Genomic DNA, 23,267 nt, shown 5'->3' on the forward strand with positions numbered 1-23,267 from the left:
TTAATTTTCAGCTAGGAAATCTGAGTCTGCATGAGTTATTATAGATTCTTCACGTGATTTAATCAGGCTTTTGAGACAGACTTTATTCTCCTGGTCACTTTGAATATGTATGTAAATTATTATTTTCTACCAGTTTTTAGACTTGCACAAGATTTTTGGACTGTGAATACAGTGTGAAGTAAGCCTGCAGCCAGTACTACACATGTCATTAACTTGACATGACTAGCTAGTCTTACTGATTTCAGTGAGGTTACTCGCATACATAAAGTTCAGTATCTGCTTAAGTATTTCTAGGATCCAAGCTTAAATATTAAGAAACCTCTCTGGGAAAACCAAATGTTTTCTGGGCTGTCCAGAAGACAAGTATTGTGTAAGGAGCTGCTGGAGAGTCAAATAGTTTTATGGTTTAATTCTGATTTCAGATATTGTGGATGGTTGTATCATCATAGTCTGTGTGGAATAGCAGATTTTACAAAGTATGCTGTGATGTACATCATGTATGTAAAGATCCAACTAAGCTGTTCATGTAGTGCCCAAAGGTCACACTCAGTATCAGAGCCCCAGTCCTGTAAATTTTCAAAACTTGTGAAGTTTGTATAAGTTCTTGACTTTCTTTTTTCTATTCATTAGAAATGACGCTAATGTCATTAAGCTTATGTTGTATTTAATGTCTTAATATAATTAAAAACTAATTATTCTTCTGTATCACATGGTTTGAAAACATTCTGTTTGAAATAGTGGAACTACCATACAGATTAACCGGAAGGTGTAAGCAGATAATTTTATGTAATATCTCAATCAACCACAGTGGCCAGATAGCAATAGAGAATGATCTTCCCCTCACCCCTTCCAGTTAGTTTTTTGCAATATTGAAATTTAAAATCTGTATAAAAGAAATGGAACTAATTTATTGGATTACGTCAAATAGGAATACACTGTAGTTAGATTTAAATAAAGCTATCTGAATCATAATTCCCTTTATCCTTGTATGTGCTGTTGTGTTCTAGAGTTAATCTAGAAGGTTTTTTATCATATTAAGTACTTGTTTATATGTTATTTGTATTACTGTAGTGTTAGTCATGGACAAAGACCTCATTTTGCTAGGCACTATACACACAGAGAACAAAAAGATGGTTCCTATCCCAAAGTGCTTGCAATCTAAGTATAGGACCAGACACAATAGATGGATGCAGACAGATGGGGGAGTATAAGGCAGCAAGGAGACAATATTGGTCAAAATGTTTGGCAGTGGTTTCTGTGTACCAGTGGCCTAACCTAGGGAGAGTTTTAAGGAGGGATTTGAAGGAGTATAATGACAGAGTTTTGCAGTTGTTTCCAGGGAGCCCCTTCCATGTGTGAAGGGTAGCATGGGAGAAAGCACGAAGGCAGTTGTTTGAAAAATTAACAAGAGGGAGATGGAGGCTGGCATCATGGGTTGATCAGAAGTGGAGACTGACTTCTTGATACTGAATGGTAAATGGTAGGTAGAGCAGGAGTAGACCCTGAAGGGCCTGGAAAGTGAAGACAAGTATCTTATCTTTGATGGTATAGAAAAAGGGGAGCCAGTGGAGGCATACAAAAAGAAGGAGTGACATGGACAAAGTGATGGGTTAAGAAAATAGTCTTTGCAGAAGCCTTCTAAATGGATATTAGTGGGCAAGATTGTTTGTCCAGAGTGGAAAAAAGGATGTTGCAGTCAGTGACACAAGATGAAGAGAGACTGGACAAGAGTTTTAACTGTGTGAATGGTTAGGAAAGGCCATATCTTAGAGCTGTTATGCAGAAAAACTCTACATGATTTAGACATAGCCTGAATATGAATATCTATAGAGAGGTCTGAGTCAAAGGCCATGGCCATGGCCAGGTTATGGTCCGAGTGACAGGCAGGATGGCGATGCTGTCCACAGTGATGAAGAAAGGAGGTAGCAGGTTATGGGGGGTTGGAGGGAAAATTAAGAACTCTGTTTTAGCCACGTTGAGCTTGAGCTGACAGCACGATATCCACGAGGATTGCACAGAGACAGGCTGAGACTTTAGTGTGGATAGAAGGAGAGAGGTCTGGAGCAGAGAGAGATCTGAGAGTCTTCAGCATCTATATAAATTAGCTGAATTTGTGTTTGTGGATGAGCTTTCCCAGAAATAAAGGGTAAAGGGAGAAAAGAAAGGGGACCAAGCACAGAGCCCAAGGACTCCCCACTGAAAGTCAGAGGTAGGGGATAAGGAGGCTCTAACTTATCCTTCTACCATAACAAGGTAGTTAAAACCCATTATGTTTTTAAAATAAGCATTTTATCTTAGAGTAGATAGGCCTTGAAGAAAAGCATGAGAGGGGGGGAGTAAATAGGAGCTCATCAGATATAGCAGGGCCAGGGCTTGTATCTGTCAGGAAAGCAGGTCTAAATACCCATTAACATTTTACAAACAAACAAACCGCCTTGCCCCCATGTTGGGTTAGTATTGACCCATATTTTTTACAAATGGTGGCATCAGGGAAAAGTGAAGACAACCACCCTTTGTAATTTGACAAGGGTTCACAACAGATTTGTGGCAGAGGCAGGAACAGAACCATTTACTGTTGTACTTTAAGCCACTAGATCATGCTGCTTCTTTTATGTTATCTATATAAATAAAATTTAATTCCAGCTTCTAGGAAAGAGAAGTGATTTGTGATGCTATGGCAGAGTGATCTCTGCTGTCAGTATAGGATGAGAGGACTTTTTTTGTTCGGAGTTCTGCTTCTGTCTTCTCAATTGATGGTTCTGAAAGTAGTTACGAAGTGTATTTATGGAAATAGGCCAAGACATAAGCTTTCATAAACTGGAGGTGATTAATAGAATTTGGGCTGTCATGGAGGTCAATCATAAAGTTCTTTTTGATTAATTTTAGGTTCTCTTTTAGATAAGAAAACTTACAAAGGCCCTGCTGTAGGGGCTGGCTGATGGGGAAGTTAGCTGGTAGTCTTGTGAGGATTAGACAAGGCTTAATCATTACAATACTCGGAGATTGGTAGCCAGATAGATTTTTTTTTAAAATTTATTTTATCTGCTTCGATTAAATCTTGGTTCTACAGTTCCTCGAAAAAGAAATAGCAATATTTGCATATCACCTTTTTAATAACTGAGGAGCTACTTCATTATCATTGAGAATGGCATAGTCGCAAAATCATTACATATAGCTAAATACAAAAATGTATTTTTAACTGTCAGCTCTGTAAAGGCAGTCTGGGATTTAAAAGTCAAGCTGGTTTCTTTCCTTCTTGTGCATTACCAGTAATAAAGGTCCTGCATTCCAAATTAGAACCTAGGATCTATGGTTGTCTTTCTATATTTCTCTGTTGTATTTATTTGCCCTTTATTACCATGGTATCTGAGTGCTTCACCCTCCAATATGTTTATCTTCACAATACCCTGTGAGGGAGGGAAAAACTGTTATCCCCATTTTACAGATAGCAAATTAAGGCCCAAAGAAACTGATTTGTCCAAGGTCACACTGGACATCTGTGGCAGAGCAGCAAATTGAATTCATGTCTTAGGCTAGCATCATAGCCACTGGAGCATCCTTCCTCAAAGGCTACACCTTTTGCAACATCTTTGTCTCCAAACTATGCCCTTGTTAAAACTGTACAACCCCATTGCATTCAGTGGGATTGAACAGGCATAATTAATAGGAATTTAGTAAACAATTTTGTTGACATTGCACAAGAGCGAATGGTGTTCAGCTCAGTCTCTGCTAGTTGTGCTAACAGGAATAAAAAGCAATGCAAATTTATTTTTGTCACTTACATAAACAAATATGACACTGAATACACACAAGGAGCGTATCTGTGGAGTAAGTAGTCTTGGACACAAAGGTGAGACCTTCACCCCTTCTCTGACCCCTTTTCATCAGGTAAAAGGGCCAGAGTGGTGCAAAAGAACCTAAAAGCCTTTTATCTGGTTAGGGAAAGATTCTGCTATAGGTGTTGCTGAAGTTAGACATAAGGTTGCTCTCTTGGGCCCCCATCATTAACCCTGGCATAGGGCGTGGGGTAGAGGTGGAGCTACAGCACTTCAGCCTATAGAGCAACCCCAGGCAGCTGGCATGACTTAAAACAGTGCTGGCTAAATTACATTGGAGCATCTCCAGCCCACAGAGCTGTGACTGGGATTGGGAGAGTGAAAAAGCGGCTTAGTGCTACCATAGCCATCCTTCTCCTCTGCCTAGGCTACAAGGTTTTTGCTGTGCCTGAGGTTTGTTCTGTGCTTTTTGCCATATTTGTGAGGACTTCTTAAGAGTTAACTTAGCAGTTTCAAGTTCCAGTGTATCTTTAAAGTCAGACGTCTATTCTGCAGTGTCCTAACCAAGAAGTTATGTTAATGCTAATAAATAGGCAGTTGTTAATACAATCATATCCTTTTAGAAAACATTATTTAGCAATTATGAGTGAAAGTAGGAAGTGGGTAATGTTTCTTTTTCCTTTTCTTTAACTCTTAGATGGTAGTAAAAACTTTCATGGACATGGACCAGGACTCAGAAGATGAAAAACAGCAGTATCTCCCATTAGCCTTGCATCTTGCATCTGAATTCTTCCTCAGGAATCCCAACAAAGATGTGCGTCTCCTTGTAGCATGTTGCTTGGCTGATATATTCCGAATCTATGCTCCAGAAGCTCCATATACGTCGCATGACAAACTTAAGGTAAAATACCATTTTAAAAAAAGCCCTTTCTCCTATCTAATTCTCTTGTATTTGAACACACAAAGGATGTAAAACACATTTTTTTATATATAAAGTTTTTTAATATAGTGACATTCAGATTTACTAAAGAGACACTATTTAAATACATGCAATTACATTAATTTGGATGAACTCATAATAGCAATGTCAGGATTACTATACACATTTTACATTTTTTTTTCCCTTTTTATTTTACAGGACATATTCTTGTTTATTACAAGACAGTTAAAAGGCTTGGAGGACACCAAGAGCCCCCAATTTAACCGATACTTTTACTTATTAGAGGTAATAAAGTTATTGGAACTTTTAATAGACAGTATCTGCCCCATAACCGTATGACATGTAATCAGACTTTCTCTGTATGTGACAGCCTGTTTAGGAAATCTTTGACATGCTGTAGAAATTATGAAGTCATGAATCAGGGTAAAATTGAATTATTGCTTCTCCTAGAGGTTATATCTCAGTTTGTGTTCAGTAAATAGTAAGTCAGTATTTGTTGTCCATAGTTTGAGAATCAGAAAAATATTACTTTGCTTTAATTTTTTATTTTTGCTCATGATTAACCATGTCCATAGGATTTTACATAAAAATTTACCAAGGGTCTGATTGTTTCAGATGGGGGATCTGTGGGGCTTCATTCACACTGCAGTTTTTCCCATGTTAGGAAATCATTTCAGACACAGGCTGAATTGCAGATATGATTATGCTGATCACTGGGAAATGAATATAAATTTTAGTTAAGCTAATTTAAAAATCTACTTGCAAGACAAAAATGGCTTTAAAATTGTTATGCCTTGTACATACAATCAGGCCATGACTGTGTGTAGAAACCATCTTGCAAAGCTTAAATTTAAAAATTGCTTCATAATGTGAGAGAGAAGATAGCATGGATGGAGCTTACAAGTATGGCTATGCTTGCTGAGTTTAAAAATTGTGTCAATCTGCTTTTGTACGTATGAAATCGGGTGAGTTCTTAATTAGTTTTCATCGTGATTTATTATTTGTATTTTTATTAGAAGGCCCCATTGTGCTAGGCACTTATACAAACATAGAGACAGTCCCTGCCCAAAGAGCTTGAGTCTAAATTGTATAGTGACTTTTCTTTTATATTTTAGTTAGAAAAATTTAGACTTATGTGACTTAAAAATTGTAATTCTGTTATTGTGAATGTTTTATTATTTTGTTTGTTTTTATAGAATTTAGCTTGGGTTAAATCTTACAACATATGCTTTGAGTTGGAAGATTGCAATGAAATTTTTATTCAGCTTTTTAGGACCCTTTTTTCAGTCATCAAGTAAGTTGAATTATTTTAATATATATTATCAAAATATCCTTGATTTTTGAACCCTTGTCTATGCAGACTGAATTCTTCATTCAGTATGCAAATGTCATAGTTTGTAAAAGAATTAGTTTTTAAAAACGAAATTTCTGTGGACAGCAGATAGCGAAACAGTATCTATGATATTTCATTATTCATGTGCTCTGTCTAAAAAGCTTAGATTGCTTAGTGACACTAGAAATAATAATATTATTTTCAGATTCAATTATTTTTATTTTGTAAGTGTCCTGAGATTTATATAACTGACCAATTGAAGTAATATGTTCAGAGTTCATAAATGTGGAAAATATAGGTCAGTGAAAATTGAACAGTGTTAGTTGGTCATCCATTTATTTTTAAAAATACTGCTAGGACATGAATTTTCTTGGCCACTTGAGTGTCTGGAAGTTTAATTGTAATCACATTTTAAATCTTTTTTAGCAATAGCCACAACCAGAAGGTACAAATGCACATGCTGGATTTGATGAGTTCTATCATCATGGAGGGTGATGGAGTAACTCAAGAGCTTCTGGACTCCATTCTCATTAACCTCATTCCTGCACACAAGGTTTGCAAAGTAAAATACAATGACAACGTATAAAAATGTGTTTCAGCACAACCATGGTGTTTGTTTTTGTTTCCTTTGTCTTGTTACATTTCCCAATCTTTGGACATTCTGTACCGTCCATCACAGCCATCATTTTTCCAGCCTTGCAGCAATGGATTGGAAACTCCCTTTGGGAACCCATTAGTGTCATTCCTAAACTATCTGTCAGGTGTTCACCACTGACTGACTTAAGGTATGTCTTCACTGCCATCACATCAATCTATCTGGATCGATTGAGTGATCAGTGAAGACCCGCTCAATTGATCTGGAAATTAGCGCATTAAAACCACCCCTCAACTGACATAGTGCTGCATTGATGGGAACTCATTTCACGTCGGCGCAACGCAGTGAAGATGCCACGTAGAAGAGGAGTTACAAAGTCGACAGGAGTTAACGCAAGCTGCTCTGTGTAGTTTGCTTAACTCCTGTCGACTGCTGCCGAATTTCCAGGTAAGTGTAGACCTGGTCTCTGTCTACATGCTACCCCAAGAATTGTGCACTAAAAGAGCAAAACTAAGACAAGTCTCTTCTAGGCTAGTTTAATATGCTACTGAACTAGCATTTTTAAAACTTGTGTTTTAATATTTTATTTTTATTGTGGCATATTTTGATTTTTATGCAAGTGAATGATGGTAGCACGGCTTACCCTATCAGGCATCAGGGCCTGCTGTTTGCCTTAGTTTATCTTGTCAGTCAAACACTTCACAGTGGATGATTTTCTATTAACTCTTCTCAGTGTTGGTTTATTAACAGAACATTTAACTCACAGCAGAACCTCCAAAATTCTTCTGTGGGTTCAGTAGTTCTTTCCAGCTGCCTCTCTGGGCTCAGTAGTCTTTCAGCCCTAGAACATCCGTATAGCCGTCCCTCTGATGCTTCAGAGTCATTTATATAAACTCTTCCCAGCTGAGTCTTTTTCCCTTCTTGGCCTACCTTCCTACAGCTGACTTAGCTGAGGCTTCTCCCCCCAGCAGGCTCCTGTTGTCTTTAAGGTCTCACTCCTGAGGCCCTCTGTCTGGGAGCTCTGGAGAGTTATCATCAATCTATCCTTTCTCCAGCAGGCTCTCTGAACTGTTATTAATACCTAATCTCCAGGTTGAATTTATACCTTGTAATCTGATCACATGATCTCTTGAATTCTTAGGTCCATCACTTAAAAGTTAACTAAATATAGTTCATGTGAGCATAAACCCAACACCTTAAAACAGGCACACTGGGATACACATGAATTCTGCGTCCAATGCCCCTAATACATTGACCAGTGAAATTCCCTTGAAGAAATGCTTCTGCTTTGGATTCCTCTCTATAGAGTTTATCAGTAAATTTCAGCCATTAGCTGTAGTTAATGAACTGTATCATTGCTGGGCATTCATTGCCAGTTATTGATTAGTTAAATTAAAATAATAAAAAATTATGGCGACACTAGTTGTGGCTCTGTAATTAAAGTTGACTCTTCATGTAAAGAAGGTCTTTGTTATGCATAAAGAATACAGTGCATTCGCCCCAAAATGTACAACTTAGTCTCTGTCCACACAATGATTTTTTTTAGAGAATTTATAAGTTGGGGTTGGTCCTGCTTTGAGCAGGGGGTTGGACTAGATGACCTCCTGAGGTCCCTTCCAATCCTAATCTTCTATGATTTTATGAAATCTGTTCATTCATTATTGAGTTAAAATTCCCATATTTAATTATTTTAGGAAATCTGGCTTTCAGAATCAGACCTTTTTTGTCCCAAATGATCTCAGTAAAGAATAAGAGACTCTTCAAACTCCCTGAAATCTTGTGCCTGGACCACATTTAAAGATTTTTTTTAAGATTGGTAATGTTTTGCTGCTGTTCTTCATAATTTCCTATTTGTTCTTCAGCAACAAATTGAAGAACAACCCTCTTCAGAGAAATCCAGAAAAAAATGTCTTATTCTAAAATGGCTGTCATCTGTTGTTCTCAATGGGACTGTGGTTCTACGGTAAACTTACTAAAGATGCCAACTGCCATTCACCTGTTCTTTACAGAGCTCCTCTACATGTCATAACTGCAAAAGGGGCTACCATATTCTGTGAGGGCAGTTTGGCTTCACTCCTGCTGGCATAATGAGAAATAATCATCATGTGGGCTCATCCATGTGGAGAATAATGAGATGATGGCCTATAGCCTCAATCTTATTCAGAATGATAAGAGTTAGCCATTTTGAAAGTGGGCACGTCTTTGTAAGTTTGTCTGAAAAGATTTTTTTTGCCAGCCTCTCTTGACAGATTAACTTTCAGATACAACAAATAACGGCAAACAATGGCAATCCTAAATATATAAAATTTACTCACCAAGGAGAACAGGGGGGAGAAGAGTGCAGGGGAATGTGGGGAATAGGAGTGAAAAACTGGGGTGTACACTTTGACTGATTACTGCTGTTTTGCATCATTAGAGCAGCACAAAACTTTGAGAGGTCTGTATGCTTGGAGTGTTTGTGCAGAGTTGTGTAATGTAGACACAGTATATTGGTGAATCTGACCTTAAAAGATCAAATAAATTATTTCAAGTTGATAATATATACATACCTTTAAATCATTAGAAGCAATACATGATAGCAGTCTCTATTAGGTTTCTTGTTTACTGTTCATGTATGAAATTATTAATTTTTAAAAACCCAGGAAATTCCCAGGCAAAAACTACATTAATATGGAATTAAAGCTAAGAATAACAGGAGTTATGTTGAGTAAACATAATTGCTGGAATGTTTTAATTATTCCCAAAATAAGCATTATAAACTCAGGAAACTTAGAATTAATTTTAAATTTATATTCACCTATGTTTAGATATAGAAATGTACAGTTAGGGCATCTAAACAACCTTCAATCTGTCTTGACATGAGGAGAAAAATGAAAAAAAAATTATCTTAAAAGTCATTTCAATCTAATCAAGACTACAAACACGATTATGCCTTAATAACTGCATGGTCATTGCATGTTGTCAAAAGAAATGAAAGCATAAGGCAGTGATTCCCAACCTTTTTGGCTCGAGGGCCAGAGATTATCATTTTTACAACCCTGAGGAGCCACCATTCTCTGCCAGCAGCCCTCTTCACTGCAGCAAGATGGAAAGAGTTCAGTGAGGAGACTGCCTCCTCGCTGATCTCTCACCCCTTGGTTGCGGCAGGGAAACTGCACATGTCCTGTATCCCTGTGCACTCCATCTGGGTCCCTAGGCAGTGGCTCCTTTCTGCAGCCAAGGGAACAGGAGATCAGTGCTCCCTTTCCTCTGGCTCCAGCAGGGACCCCAACACCTAGGGACCCAGGCAGAACGCTTTGCTGTCTGCTGGAGCTGGGGAGGACTCCAGTGCCTATGGACCCAGGCAGAGTGTTTTATCATGCTCCCTGCTACAGCCAGAGGGAGGGGAGTATTGATCTCCCATCCCCTTGGCTGCAGCGAGGAGCCTGAACTGGTCTTGTTGTCCCGCGGCAATGCATTCCACCTGGATCCTGAGGCAGTGGCTCCCTTTACAGCTGGCAGGAGGGGAGTGGTGGGCCAGTATGAAAGACCCCGTGGGCTACTTTCGACCCATGGACCATGGGTTGTGAATCACTGAGTGAAGGCATTAAGAGAAATTGGAAAGTAGAATTGGGGTCAACACCACACATTAATTTAATATTCTGTAGAAGATATTTAAATGTTTTCTTATTATTTATAAAATTGTCTATGGGCAATAGAACTACTTATTGAGCAGTGCAAGGAAACCAACTTTTTTTGTTCATGATTTATTCTGTGAAAAAAATTCAACAATACTTTTAGCTTTTGATGCTCCTGAGTCAAATGGCAACTTTTTCACACCTTGTATAAATGTTGCTACAAGATACATTCTATGTGTCAAAGAGTCTGCATAGTTCAGGCAGTAGTGCAACTTTCCTCACAAGAAGCATAATCAAAGGCCTTATGAAGATAGCGGATGGTTATCCAGTAGTTTAAAAAATACTGCAAAATTCTTCTCTCTGATCTAGATTCTTCACTGAAGTAATTATGTTCTGCCTTCAGAGAGTTCCCTAGTTCTGTGCATGATTATATTAATTGTCTGGCCATAGGTATGTAAATCAGAAGCAACCTAGCACAAAAAGTGTAGTTTATTCTCTTGCACAGAATGTTGTGTAGTACCTCAAAAGATATGCAAAGCAATTGAACAATAATAATTCTTTGTTACTACAGAATAAGGGTACGGAATTTGGCCAGACTATTATTATTTTAATGGAAGTTCTGCTCACATGCAGAAAGCAGAAATTTTGTATTTCTTTTTATTTTATGTCCCATTGTGTTATATGTTATAGGCTGTTTCACATGGTATAAGATTTTACTTCTGGATCAGCTCCTTGTTTCAGAACTTTAGTATTCACATATTTACGAAGTAAATGACTTAAATAGCACAGCACTACAGAAAAAGCAGGGTAAAATATATTTGTATCTGAGCATGAACTATAGTGTTATACCTAAATGAATTGCATCTAGATTTATTCTTTCTTAATCAGTTAAGTATGCTCAATAAATATAAACGTGATACATCATTTCAAGAATGCAAAGTAGTTAATCTTGTTTTTAATGAGCTCTTATCTCAGGCTGCTTGTTAATGGTGACTCACTGACTATTAAGGTGGTATATGCAGGGCCCACATGTTCAGTTGCTCTGAAAATAGGGGAAAGCACACTCATTTTAACTATATATGTGTAGCAGATCTATATTTTTTTAAGTTCTAATCTAACAATATAGTAGAAATTTGGTTTTGGATAAATTATAAAATTTATTACTCAAAATTTCTTTTGTTTTTTCCCTCGCTAGTGTATAATCTCTAGGGATGCTAAGATTGTCACTAAATTATGAAATAATGAGGCAATGCAAGTTGTACATTGGAGTGTGATTTCCTCTCCCCCTCACTCCCAGTTCTTAGGGTTGAAGGGATGATATCAATTTGATTGAAAAACAGTCTTTACAAATATAATGGTGTTTCATCTCCCCTGTTGATTTTTATAGGGTGTCTGAAGTTAGGGAGGAACTGACTTCATTGGGGAACAGTGAAACTGAATAGACACAAGTTTTGTCAAATGCTCAATAAACAAATGGGGGGAAATAGATTTTTCCTAAGTCTTTCAGTTACAGGTGTTGTTTTTAACTATGTTAGGTCAAAATTTTCAGACTAGTGATTTTCAGATAAATACATCTAAGTTAACAAACTCTTTGTATGGGTTTTAGTTGAGTTGCAAAATGGCTTCCATTAAAACCATGTTTTTACTCATTTTTTTTAATTTTGCAAGATGTCTCCTTTGGGCCTGAAATTTTTCGTGCCTAAACTCAGCTCAAAGGTGAATTTTGAAAATTCCAGCTTATCATGGAAATTGAGGGGTATGGTGCTTTTGCTAGGGTTAAAAATATTTTGTTTTGAGTGTAGAATTATAACCATTTGGAACATGCCCAGTAGAAAAATCTTTGCAGGTTTACAAGAATGAAAATTAGCCTATGCAGAAGATCAGCACAAGGCCTGTAGAACACTGAAGTGGTACAGAAGCATTGTGCTTAGTCCTCTGCACAAGGGTGAATTTTACCACAAGTGTGCACATGAAAATTAAGTGCTCAAAACACATGCTTAAGATTATGCTAGAACACAGTTTTCTACCATATGACCAATTTGGTGCTTGTTAGTTACTAAAATGGGTTGTTTTTTTGTTTTTAAAGACCATGAAATGGGGGGAGAGGGGGTGGAATCCAATATTAAGCATGGCAACTACACTTAATTACAAATATGGTGGGTTCTGAGTGAAGGTGTGAGGGGTATGTCGTTTCTGGTTAAGTTCTATTTTGAAGTGTCTGACGTGTTTTTAGCATGTTCTAAGTCTGAAACTGTGTAATTAACATTATGGAGCTTTTGGTAGTTTTTGAGAATAAGTAGGTTGGTTTTATAAGAGCCATGAGATCCCTTTCTAAAACATGTTAGTTCATAGTTTTGTTTAAAAGAAAAATATTTAAAAGATGCCTTTTAAAGTAAATTTTATCCCATTTAAATTTGATTTTTCTCCTTTCTTTATTCCAGAACCTTAATAAACAAGCATTTGATCTTGCAAAAGTCTTGTTGAAAAGGACTGTCCAGACTATTGAACCATGTATCGCCAATGTACGTAACATATGCATTAATATACTCTTGTAACTTAGTTACCTAGTTGTTTGTTTGTTTGAAGGAATCAGTACTATAGAAAGTACATTTTGTAACACAGTCACAAAATAGTATCCTTATATTTTCAAAATAAGATAAAGGCAAAAAAAAAGTTGCTATCTATTATTAATTTCCATGTTAAAGAAATGGGTCAGGAATTTCAAGTTTTTAGTTTAATTTAACTTATCTTTATCCATGTAGATCTAAAATAAGCATCTAACTTGACGTTGTAGTAAATAAGTGGCCTGACTTTCAAAGGTAGCAAGCCGCAAAACTCATATTTAAATCAAGGCAGTTGTGAATGCTCTATGCGTTTTGAAAATCTGCATTTTTTTTATTTGGTGCCTAATTTTTAGCTTAAATATATAAAACCATGTGACTTCTTTACTTATTTTAATGTGCTGTACGTGTTTAAGATACTGATGCCTCAAAATCTGCAGGAAAATGTAACACAGTTTAGTCATAGTGTTTTTTTTATTTTTAGTAGTAGTAGTATTCTGGTACTTAATAGCACTTGTAGCATTTTCCCTCTTCTGAGTGTTCTACAAATATTGACTAATCCCATAGTATCTCTTTGAGGTATATAAGCATTTTATATGAGGTATATTAGCCCCATTTTACAGATATAGAACCCAGAGTAGAGAAATGAAATGATTTGTACATAGTTTTTTCTGATTAATTATGATTTAATTTAAAACAGGAAATCCTATTGTATGTGTGTATAATAAGATGTAATCAGTATTGCCAACCCCAAGCATTTAAAAAAAAAGATTTTAAAAAATAATAAATTTTGGGTTCTTTTTATTTGCCTCTTGGTTTTTGGGCATTTAAGGTTCCATTTTCCTGCACCCTACCTCCCCAGCAATGATGAGGGGTTTGATGCTTTAAAAAAAAAAAAATTCGTATATGTCCTGACTCCAGGAGATTGGGTTTAAGAAAAAACACCAAATATTGCAAGACCCATGATAAAAATCATGAGTGATGACAATACTATAACACTATATAACTCTTTAAGAATAAGTATAGGTTGATGATATCCTTTGGCTTCTTTAAGTACATTAGCGTACTTTTGCATGCTTGGCTATGAAAATTAGGAAGAAAAAATATTGACTATATTGGATGTTTCCTTAATCTGTTAAAATTAATTTTTGATGGATAATCATGAATTTTATGTTATCAGTTATTTTGCTGCATATTGACTCTTAGTTTTTATTGGGTTGTGGAATATTATGCTTGTTTTATCATAGATATTTGATTTTTAATATACCAGTTTCTCATAAATTAATTATGATGAAAGTCAGATACATTGAATAATAAAGATACTGTTTTTTTAAACTTTCTGGGCCCAAAACCATACTACTGCAGGCAAAACTCCTATTGATTTAATAATGTGTGCAGTATTGATCCTAATGTGTTAGAATTAGTGTTTACAGTACATGATCAGTAAAATACTTTTAAAAACCACAAAACTTCAATATTCGCATAAATGGGGAAAATCTTCAAAGAATAATAGCATTTTTGTTTGTTTGTTTTATGGTGTGTGTGTGTGTGTTCTAGTTTTTTAACCAGGTTCTGGTACTAGGAAAGTCTTCAGTAAGTGACTTGTCGGAACATGTCTTTGATCTGATACAAGAGCTTTTTGCCATAGATCCTCATTTATTGCTGTCTGTCATGCCACAGCTTGAATTCAAACTGAAGGTAGGTTACAGTGAAGTTCTTAAATTTAATACAAGTAAATGAGGAGTATAAAGTTACGAGCCACAGATTTAAGAATTATTTCACTATTCAGACTTTTACACTTTGTGTTATAGGGCTGTTATTTTAATTTGATTAAATGAAGGGGATAGAATTATGAACAGATTTGTTAAAATGGAACATCTGAAGGGCTTTCTTAAAAAAAAAAAATCAAATTATTTTCTTCTGTATATATTGTAATAACAGTACTGAAGGACTCATTTGGTATTGATATGAATGTCATAAATACTTGTATTTGGGGTTCTTTTTTAAGTCCTGGTCCTTATGTGTATTTCACTGTGGATACACACGGTCACTGCACCTCAGACCAGAAGATTCTTGCTAACGGTGTCTTTTGATCTGCATCTGGGCTCTTCCTCTCCTCATGCTCTGATTAGAGAGTATAAAGGGTCGACCAGACCTTTAGGTGGACTCCCTCAAAGTCTGAGGCTCCTGGGGGAGTGGGGGGGGGGGGAATAATGGATATAGGGGCTCATAGTGGCACGGGACAGGTACTCCTCTGTCTAGGTGACTTTAAGCGGACGAGCCCCTGCGAGGGGGGGCAGCGTCTGAGGTTCTCCCTCTGGGTCCTTCTCCGAGGGGGACCACCCCTCCCAGCTATTTCCTGCCGGGGAGCAGTCTCAAGCCCTTTCCCGGGCAAGCAATCTTTTGCCCAGCCCTTAGGTAGGGCGGGCGGGCAAGCAGTCCAGTGCCAGGCCCTCAGGCAGGGCTGGTGAATAAGCAGTCCAGCGCCAGGCCCTCAGGCAGGGCTGGCGAATAAGCAGGCCCGCTGTCTGGAGTGGTATGGAGGGGAGGCTCTCTCAGGGTTGCTAGGGAAAGAGGGAGGGGGACGCAGGCCCACCCGTCTCCACTGCGTCCCAGCCCAGGACCCTCGCAGTGGCAAAAGGCATTTGCCACAGTGTCGGCAGGGCTCCTGCCGTAACACACCGCCTGGGTTGCCCTAGACTCAGCCACAGTCTATGGCTGCCCCATGGCTTCTTCCTCCCCGGACCCCCAGGTACCTGCCTCCTTCGGGTCGCTGGGGTGTGGTAGTCCTACGAGGCCCTCCTCATCAATGGGTGGCAGCTCTGGCAACTCCATGGGTTCCTCCACGGAGGGCAGCTCCTCCAGGTCCTCCAGCCTCCAGGCTGTGGGTAGGGCTGGTAGGTTCTCCGGGTCCCAGGCTCTGTACTGCTCAGGTCGGCCCTCCGGCTCCTAGGCAGTGGGTGACAGGTGGGCCCTCCTCCGGCTCCCAGGCAGTGGGGAACTCCGGTGGGCCCTCCTTCGGCTCCCAGGCAGTGGGTGACTCAGGTGGGCCCTCCGCCGGGTTCCCAGGCTGGAGGTAAGACTGGCCGCTCCTTGTCGGCAGGGTCTCTGGCCTGGTTTTAGTTGGGAGCCTCGGGGGAGAGGCATCCTTCTCCCTCGGCCGTCTCCGCCTGACTGAGCTCGCAGGCCGGGGTTTTAAAGGCCTGGCTCCGCCCCCCCTGCTTCCGGTCAGCTGGTGTCCCTGGGGCTTCTGACAGCCTGAACCCGCCTACCTGCTTCCGGTCAGGGGTTTTCCTTCGGGGCCTTACCAGCCAGGGTGGGTTCAGCTCCCCCTCTGGGTCCTTCTCTGAGGGGGACTACCTCTCCTGGCTACACCCTCCCTCAAGGGCCATGGGAGGCCCCTGGGAGGCAGTGGGTTTAGGGGCTCATGGGCTGGGGGACACGGTGCGGATAGGTGAGGGTGAGGGGTGCCTGAGAGGCAAAGAGGAGGGTTAGGTAGGGGTAGCAGGACATGGCCATTGGCCAGTTTTTCTGTGCCTCAGAGGTGGCAACCCTGTTTATAACTTTTAATATAAATTTAGGCTCATGTTATTGTCTTGTGTGAAGTAGTGGAGTGATTTAAAAGTGGTTGTTTGGGCTTTTAATTTTCAACTCCACCACTTCTCAGACCCTGGGTAGTTCCATTAACAGAGATGAGCCCAAAGGGGGTTGCAGCATAAAAAGGTTTGGGAACTACTGATTTAAATTTTGGGCAACCCACTTCCCCACCTCCAGGGATCCCTCCCTTCCCAGTATGGGACTCCAGTTATGACCAGGATTCTGTGCTTAAAGAATTGTGTCTCTTACTAGTGATGACCACCAAAGGGATATCTACTGCCTTGAAATAGCTGATACGTTCTCTAAATGCAGTATCTGTTGCTCCTTCCTGCCCTGAACGCATTAGGCATGGGAGTTCAGACTTTGGAAACACCACATGAAGCTGCTATGAGGCTCAAGTCAGGCTAGGCTGACCCCCTGTACAGTGGGCTGAGGCACCAAACAGTGTATCACTCAGCACTATCACTTTGGATGTTGTCAGGCAAAAGTAGATCCAAGAGCTACTCCTCTTAGGCTAACTGGGAGAGCAAGAGAAGCTTAGAGAGAAATCCCCTTCCAGATCCACTTCTAAGAGGATGGCTGATTCCCCTACACCAGTGGCTTTCAACCTTTTTTTTTGTTTGCGGACCCCTAAAAAATTTCAAGGTAGGGACCTTTTTGGAAATCTTAGACATAGTCTGCGAACCCCATGTTGAAAACCGTCGTTCTTTCATAATGACAACCTTTCATGGACTCCTTAGACATAGTCTATGGAACCCTTGGAATCCATGGAACCACTGCCCTACTGATGATGATCAAATGACAGTTAGTGTCCAGTGCCGGGAAGCTCGAAAGCTCACTGAGGTCATGGTATCAACCCAAAGGCTTCAAAGACCAAGATCATCTCCACTTCGGCACCATTGGTAGAGGCAGGACCATTGATATCGAGGAAAGAGAGGCACGAACCTAGACCAGTATGACCTACATTACTGGCAAAGGATGGATGACCATCCCCTACGCCATCAGCATTGACAAGGGAAAAGATTTCATATGGTGTCAAATATACCACTTCGGAGAACATCATCATCCTGCCAAGTCCAGAATCTCCTGTCTTATCAATACCAGTCTTTGCAAGGGATATCCAGACTCTGTCAATCGATGGAAGTTATGAAAGAAGCCAGTCTCCTTTATCCTCTACCAGTCTGGCTATTTCCTCATCGATGATTCTGTCAGCACCACCTTTGGAGATGGAGCCCACATTTTCTTCATCAGGCTATTCTGATATGAGAGAAGGACTGTCATCACCACTTTCCACTGGAGGCTCATGTGTTGGAATTATTAATTATTATTATTAACAACAACCATACAAGGTATCACCACAACACCAATTTAACCATAAATTCCTCTATTAAATTCAAAGTTGAATACTATTTATACAGCTGCTCCAAACTTGCCTTAGATGCCTAAGCAATCATTACATCTATTATAGTAACATGCAATCATAAGTAAAGTATCAGAAACTTACAACAGGACTAGGCCCAGAATGCTCAAACCCATGTTGGCCAGCTCCAGCTTGGACAAGCAGACACTAGCAGTGAACTCCTAAGAATTTACCCTTTTATAGCTTATCTGTTAGACCCTATGTGACTATAGTCACTGCTTTGTGAATTCCTTTCTTTGCTAAAACCATTTAGAACCACCCCTGGTAATTGGGGCCTCTTCTCAAAGACTTTTTCCCTATCTTATCAGTTACCTTGCAGATCCAGTTTTTCCAGTTAAGCCACATTCCAAGTCCAGTATTTTCAGTTAAACATACCATCTTTCAAAGCCTTTCCATGACACCTGCATTATACATTAACTGCAAAGCATATATTTTCTTGAGCCAAACTAGCACTCTGTATAACCCTACACCATGATAGGTGCAAATCACTGTCAGAACAAAGTGCTTCTCTTTGATCTGGCAGCAGCACCTACAATGTTTATGAAAGTGCTTTCAGTCATGGCAGCAAACTTCTGGCGTGACAGTCCTATAGTCTTTCCATATCTAGATTGAGTTTTGATGAGAAAGTTTTATTGAGAGGTACATGAGCCTCATCTCCGATAAATCTTGGAACATCATTAGGAATCTCTGTGAATGTAGAAAAGTTCATTTTAACGCCAACAGAGACCATTAGAATTCAGTGAGGGTACTATAGACATGATCAGAGCCAGAGCTTACCTCCCTGTGGATAGGTTTCAATCTGTGAACATGCTGATCAACTGTCTTAGAAAGCACCCCCAAACTTGGGTTCTGTCATGCCTTATCCTCCTGGGTCACATGGCTTCTTGCATCTATGTGATACCATTCAGGAGGCTCTGACTTCACTGTCTACAAGAAAATGGCGTATGTTCCAAGCAAGCACAGTATGGACAAATTATTTATGCTTCCTCCCAGGATACGATACTGTCTAGCTTAGTGGCAGCATCAGAAACAGGTGTATGTAGTTCCTTTAGCTCCACCACCTCCTGAGACACATTAATTATGGATATCTCCCTTATAGACTAGGGTGCTCATCTGGATGACATACAACTCAGGGAACATAGACACCTCACGAGTCCAGGATGTATATAAATCTGGAACTGAGAGCAGTCTGAGAGGCCTGTAAGCGATGCGATACCATTCATTTATACCCACATATTCAGGTAATGTTGGACAATATGACAATTTAAATGTGCTCTAAGTCTACAAGTAAGGGGGAGCAAAATCTATGTGGAACTGGTGTATTTATCATCTGATTACCCTATTAGCAGTTTATCTTCTGGGAATCCAGAATATTTTAGCGGATAGTCTCCGCAGGTACTTCTTGATGGAACATGAATGAGAGATCCACAACTCACTGGTGAAAGACGTATTCCAGCAATGGGGATCTCCATCTTTGGGCCTGTTTACATTACAGAACAACAAGAAATGCACAGTTTACTGCTCCAAGGGAGCGCACAGTCAGAACTATGAGAGACGAGAAATTTGATGCAAGTCTTTCTCTCAAACTCATTTTTACCTCAAATTCTCAGGAAAATCCAGCAGGACAAAATGGTAATCATCATCGTCACCCCTCAAGACAAGCCCAGACCATTCTGATTCGCCGTCCTCCTCTGTCTGTCATCACCAGTCTTTCCCACACAGGGCAAGATCAGGCATCCAAATTTGGAGCCACTTCACCTCACGACTTAATATTTGGATGGGCATCAAATTTAGGACAGAAATGTTCAGCAGCTGTTAAAGCCATACTTAATGACAGCAAGAAAGAATCCATCAGAAAGTATTACTTAGTTAAGTTGAAAAGAAGAGGAAATGGACATTCCCACTATTTTAGATTATTTACTCAGCTTGAAAACTTTTATTCTTTATAGCTCCCTGAATGGCTTGCTCAGAACTTTCCCTCCAATAACTGGACCTGCTCTGACATGGGATTTCAACTTGGTCCTTTCTGTGCTAACTAAGCTGCCATTTGAAGCATTAGTGACATACTTTCCCATTTATCTATCAGTGTAGCCTTCCTAGTGGCCATCACTTCAGCTAGAAGGGTAGGCGAACCTGTGGCCCTGAGAGCCTACATACTATATACCATATTCCACATGGATAAGGTTTCATGGAGACTGCACCTGAAGTTCATTACCAATGTAATCTCGGATTTCCATATGAATCAGATTATATGCTTACCTGTATTTTTTCCTAAGCCTTAAACCACCAATGAGGATCAGAGATTCCATTCCCTGGATATGTGTCCGGCATTGGTTTTATGTCTTCAGAGAACAAAACCCTTTAGAAGATCATATAAACTGTTTTTGGTCCTGGCAAAATGCATGAAAGGACAAGCAACATTTTCACAAAGACTATCCATATTGCTCTCTTACCAGTTATCTAATACACTGGACAGTGGAGGAGCAAGTCACTCTGCCAGAGCAAAAGCTGCTTGGTAGCTTCGCTTGACATACATAAAACAGCCATGCAGAGTTCTGTTCGGACTTTCACAAGACACAGTGCCCTGGTGCAAGCCTCCTCAGTTGATGCATCCTTTGGGTCAGTGGTCCTACAGTCATCAGTACTACAGAGAGTCCTTGCACCCTCCTCCATCATGAGTACTGCTTGTCAATCACCCATAGTGGAATACACATAGGGACCAGTACTAGAAGAAGAAAGAAAAGTTACTTATCTTGTAGTAACTGGAGTTATTAGAGATGTGTGCTTCCAATATGTATTCCACTACCTGCTCTTCTTCCCCTCTGCTTCGGATCATAGACTTGATTTGCAGTAGAGAATGAATTGGAGAGGCGGTTGGTCCATACCACCCCTTCTGCTCTTGGATTGACGCGAGAGGAGAGGAAGAGCGCAGGTGCAGACCAAGTGACACTGCTAGCAAGAGTTTTCCTGCCTTAGGGGCATGGAACACATATGTACCTAGAGTGGAATACAAATAGGAACCACACATCTTGAAGAACTAGTTACTATAAGGTAAGTAACTTTTCTTTTCCACTATAATAGTCTAGCTAGTTAACACAAAAATAAATCAGTATTATCTAACTGAACATAAGAAGACTTTTTGAAGATCAGTATGCAAAATTTCCTGAGAAACTGGATAGGTAGAGAATTTGCTCTTAGTGAGCCAGGACTTTCCATTTAGCATACTAAGAGGTTAAAACTTAATTTTACTATGTGGAGGAAAAGAGTGTAGAGAAAGTGGGCTGATAAGTGGACAAAGGGTAGGGAAAACTGATACAAAGTATATGGTATGTTAACAAAATTTTTGTAGTAGGATAAGTATTTCTAAGTTATCTATCAGTCTTCCTATAACCAGTTAGAGAGTTACCTGACTTATGAAAATCCTGAGTAGCAGCTGGGGAATCGTTTATCCTGGTTTTTTTTAATTGTTAACATAATCATCTGTGTTTTGAGCTTGTGAGCACCTTCGGGCAGGGGGTGGGCCTTATTTTATGTGTTTGGAAAGCACATTGTGGGTACAACTGGAAATAAATATTAAATAATGATTGTCAGAGAATAAGCACCCTGCTTTTAATGATTTTTAGTAGGATTTTGGTACCTAAACTCCCTTTGAAAATCCCACCCTAAATATCTCCTGCTTTGATAATAAACATCTGTTTCACTTCTACATTTGTTTTAATAAATGTCTCAAACTTTTCCACATTATATTTGTTAAAATACATTTTAAAATAAAAATAAACTACATCATTGACTATAAAAAGGACATTTAAAATGACTGGAGTTATGCAGTATACAAACTTCTGCATGTGTTTTTTTATTCCTGAAAGAAAGATTTTGTTTGGAAGTGGACAGCAATCTATCCAGAGGCTTTTGTATGTTGGTTTAATAGGTAACTGTGTTTGCTGTCATTTTTGTCTGATGGTACTAATGCTATGTGACTAGAGTTAAAGAAAATCAAAGTATCATTATGGAGCAAAGATGCAATCTTATTTTTTGCTTGAAAAACCAATTTCAAATTCAGATAATTGAAAACCACCTTTCTTGCTTTATGGGTACCATGCCTATGGCTGAAGCAGACAGGATGAAACTCCTTCCATAGTTTTAATAGAACTGTATAATCTGTCAAATTTTGCTGTTGAGCAATACCAGTCTGAAAGTGCAGTTTTAAAAAAATGCTTAAAAATGTAAAATACTACTTTTAGAAAAATTTTACAGATTTGTTGAATTTAAAAAAAAAAAATGTTCTCTACCAGTTAGTCTGTTTACCTTTCTTTGTCCCTGATTCATGCCTATTTTTATCCATGTGAGGGAGTCCATTTGAAGTCACTAGGACTACTCATTCTTAAAGTTAGGCATGTGCTTAAGTGCCTTTCAGAAGTGGATCTTTCTCAGTATATTACTCACACTGATATAAATTGGTGTAGGATATATTCAGAGCTGTCTGGATTCCAACTACATGATAAACTTATATCCGTAATTCATTACTATAATCTATATTATTTAAATCTTCATAAAGTACAAAATAATCAAGTGATATTAACAAAGAAAAACAGACTAATGCCTCATTTTAAAGGTGTTTCACAATATGAAAATTAAAATTAGAGGTAATCAGAAATTTTATTTAATTAAATTAATTAAATTAAAATAAATATTTTAACTTGGTAATTCATTGTGGATGGATGGAGGGGAGGGGGGAGAGAGGATTTCTGTATTGTAACAGTACAACTATGAGAATTCATAAGTTCCTTTATATCTTAATATGGACACTCAATGATTTAACAGTTTATTTACTTCTTTTTGGTTTTTAGAGTAATGATGGAGAAGAGCGTTTGGCTGTTGTTCGACTTCTAGCTAAACTATTTGGCTCTAAAGATTCTGATCTGGCAACACAAAATCGTCCTCTTTGGCAATGCTTTCTTGGACGGTGAGAAAACATTCAGACAGACTTCAGAATTTTTATTCTTTAGAAGTGCTAAGTATTCCTAATAGTACTGATAATAAGAAACACTTTTTTCCAGCATTTCTCTATGTTTTCAAAAGCTATAGTGAATTTGTTTTTATTTGGGCATGAAGATTTGTTACGTATTCTACTTGGACTTTCAGATACCCTTTGACTGCATCCCTCACTAATAGCTCTTAAGCAAACTAAGCAGTCATGAGTTAAGAGGGAAGGTCCTCTCATGGATCAGTAACTAGTTAAAAGGCAGGAAACAAGGATAGAAAAAAAGGTCGGTTTTCAGAATGGAGAGAGATAAATAGCCATGTCCTCCAGGGAGCTGTACTGGGACTAGTGCTGTTCAACATACTCATAAATGGTCTGGAGAAAGGAATAAATAGTGAGGTGGCAAAGTTTGCAGATGTTACAAAATGACTCAAGATAGTGAAGTCC

General features: G+C 38.9%; 1 protein-coding gene across 5 annotated transcripts in view; it reads left to right on the forward strand.

Annotated features, from left to right (window-relative positions):
* PDS5A (PDS5 cohesin associated factor A) overlaps window positions 1–23,267 on the forward strand; it is a 172,735-nt gene that overhangs the window by 66,082 nt on the left and 83,386 nt on the right. For all 5 annotated transcript variants that reach the window (XM_067531120.1, XM_067531116.1, XM_067531118.1 and 2 more), the window contains 7 exons: window positions 4,474–4,677; window positions 4,915–5,001; window positions 5,913–6,010; window positions 6,476–6,602; window positions 12,703–12,783; window positions 14,380–14,520; window positions 22,687–22,802. In XM_067531120.1, coding sequence (XP_067387221.1) covers window positions 4,474–4,677; window positions 4,915–5,001; window positions 5,913–6,010; window positions 6,476–6,602; window positions 12,703–12,783; window positions 14,380–14,520; window positions 22,687–22,802 — 854 coding nt within the window. The remainder of the gene's footprint in view (window positions 1–4,473; window positions 4,678–4,914; window positions 5,002–5,912; window positions 6,011–6,475; window positions 6,603–12,702; window positions 12,784–14,379; window positions 14,521–22,686; window positions 22,803–23,267) is intronic.

This window comes from Emydura macquarii, unplaced genomic scaffold (genome assembly GCF_026122565.2).
Source record: "Emydura macquarii macquarii isolate MOO-44397 ecotype Brisbane River unplaced genomic scaffold, CSIRO-AGI_Emac_v2 contig_3128, whole genome shotgun sequence".
NCBI lineage: Eukaryota > Metazoa > Chordata > Testudines > Chelidae > Emydura > Emydura macquarii.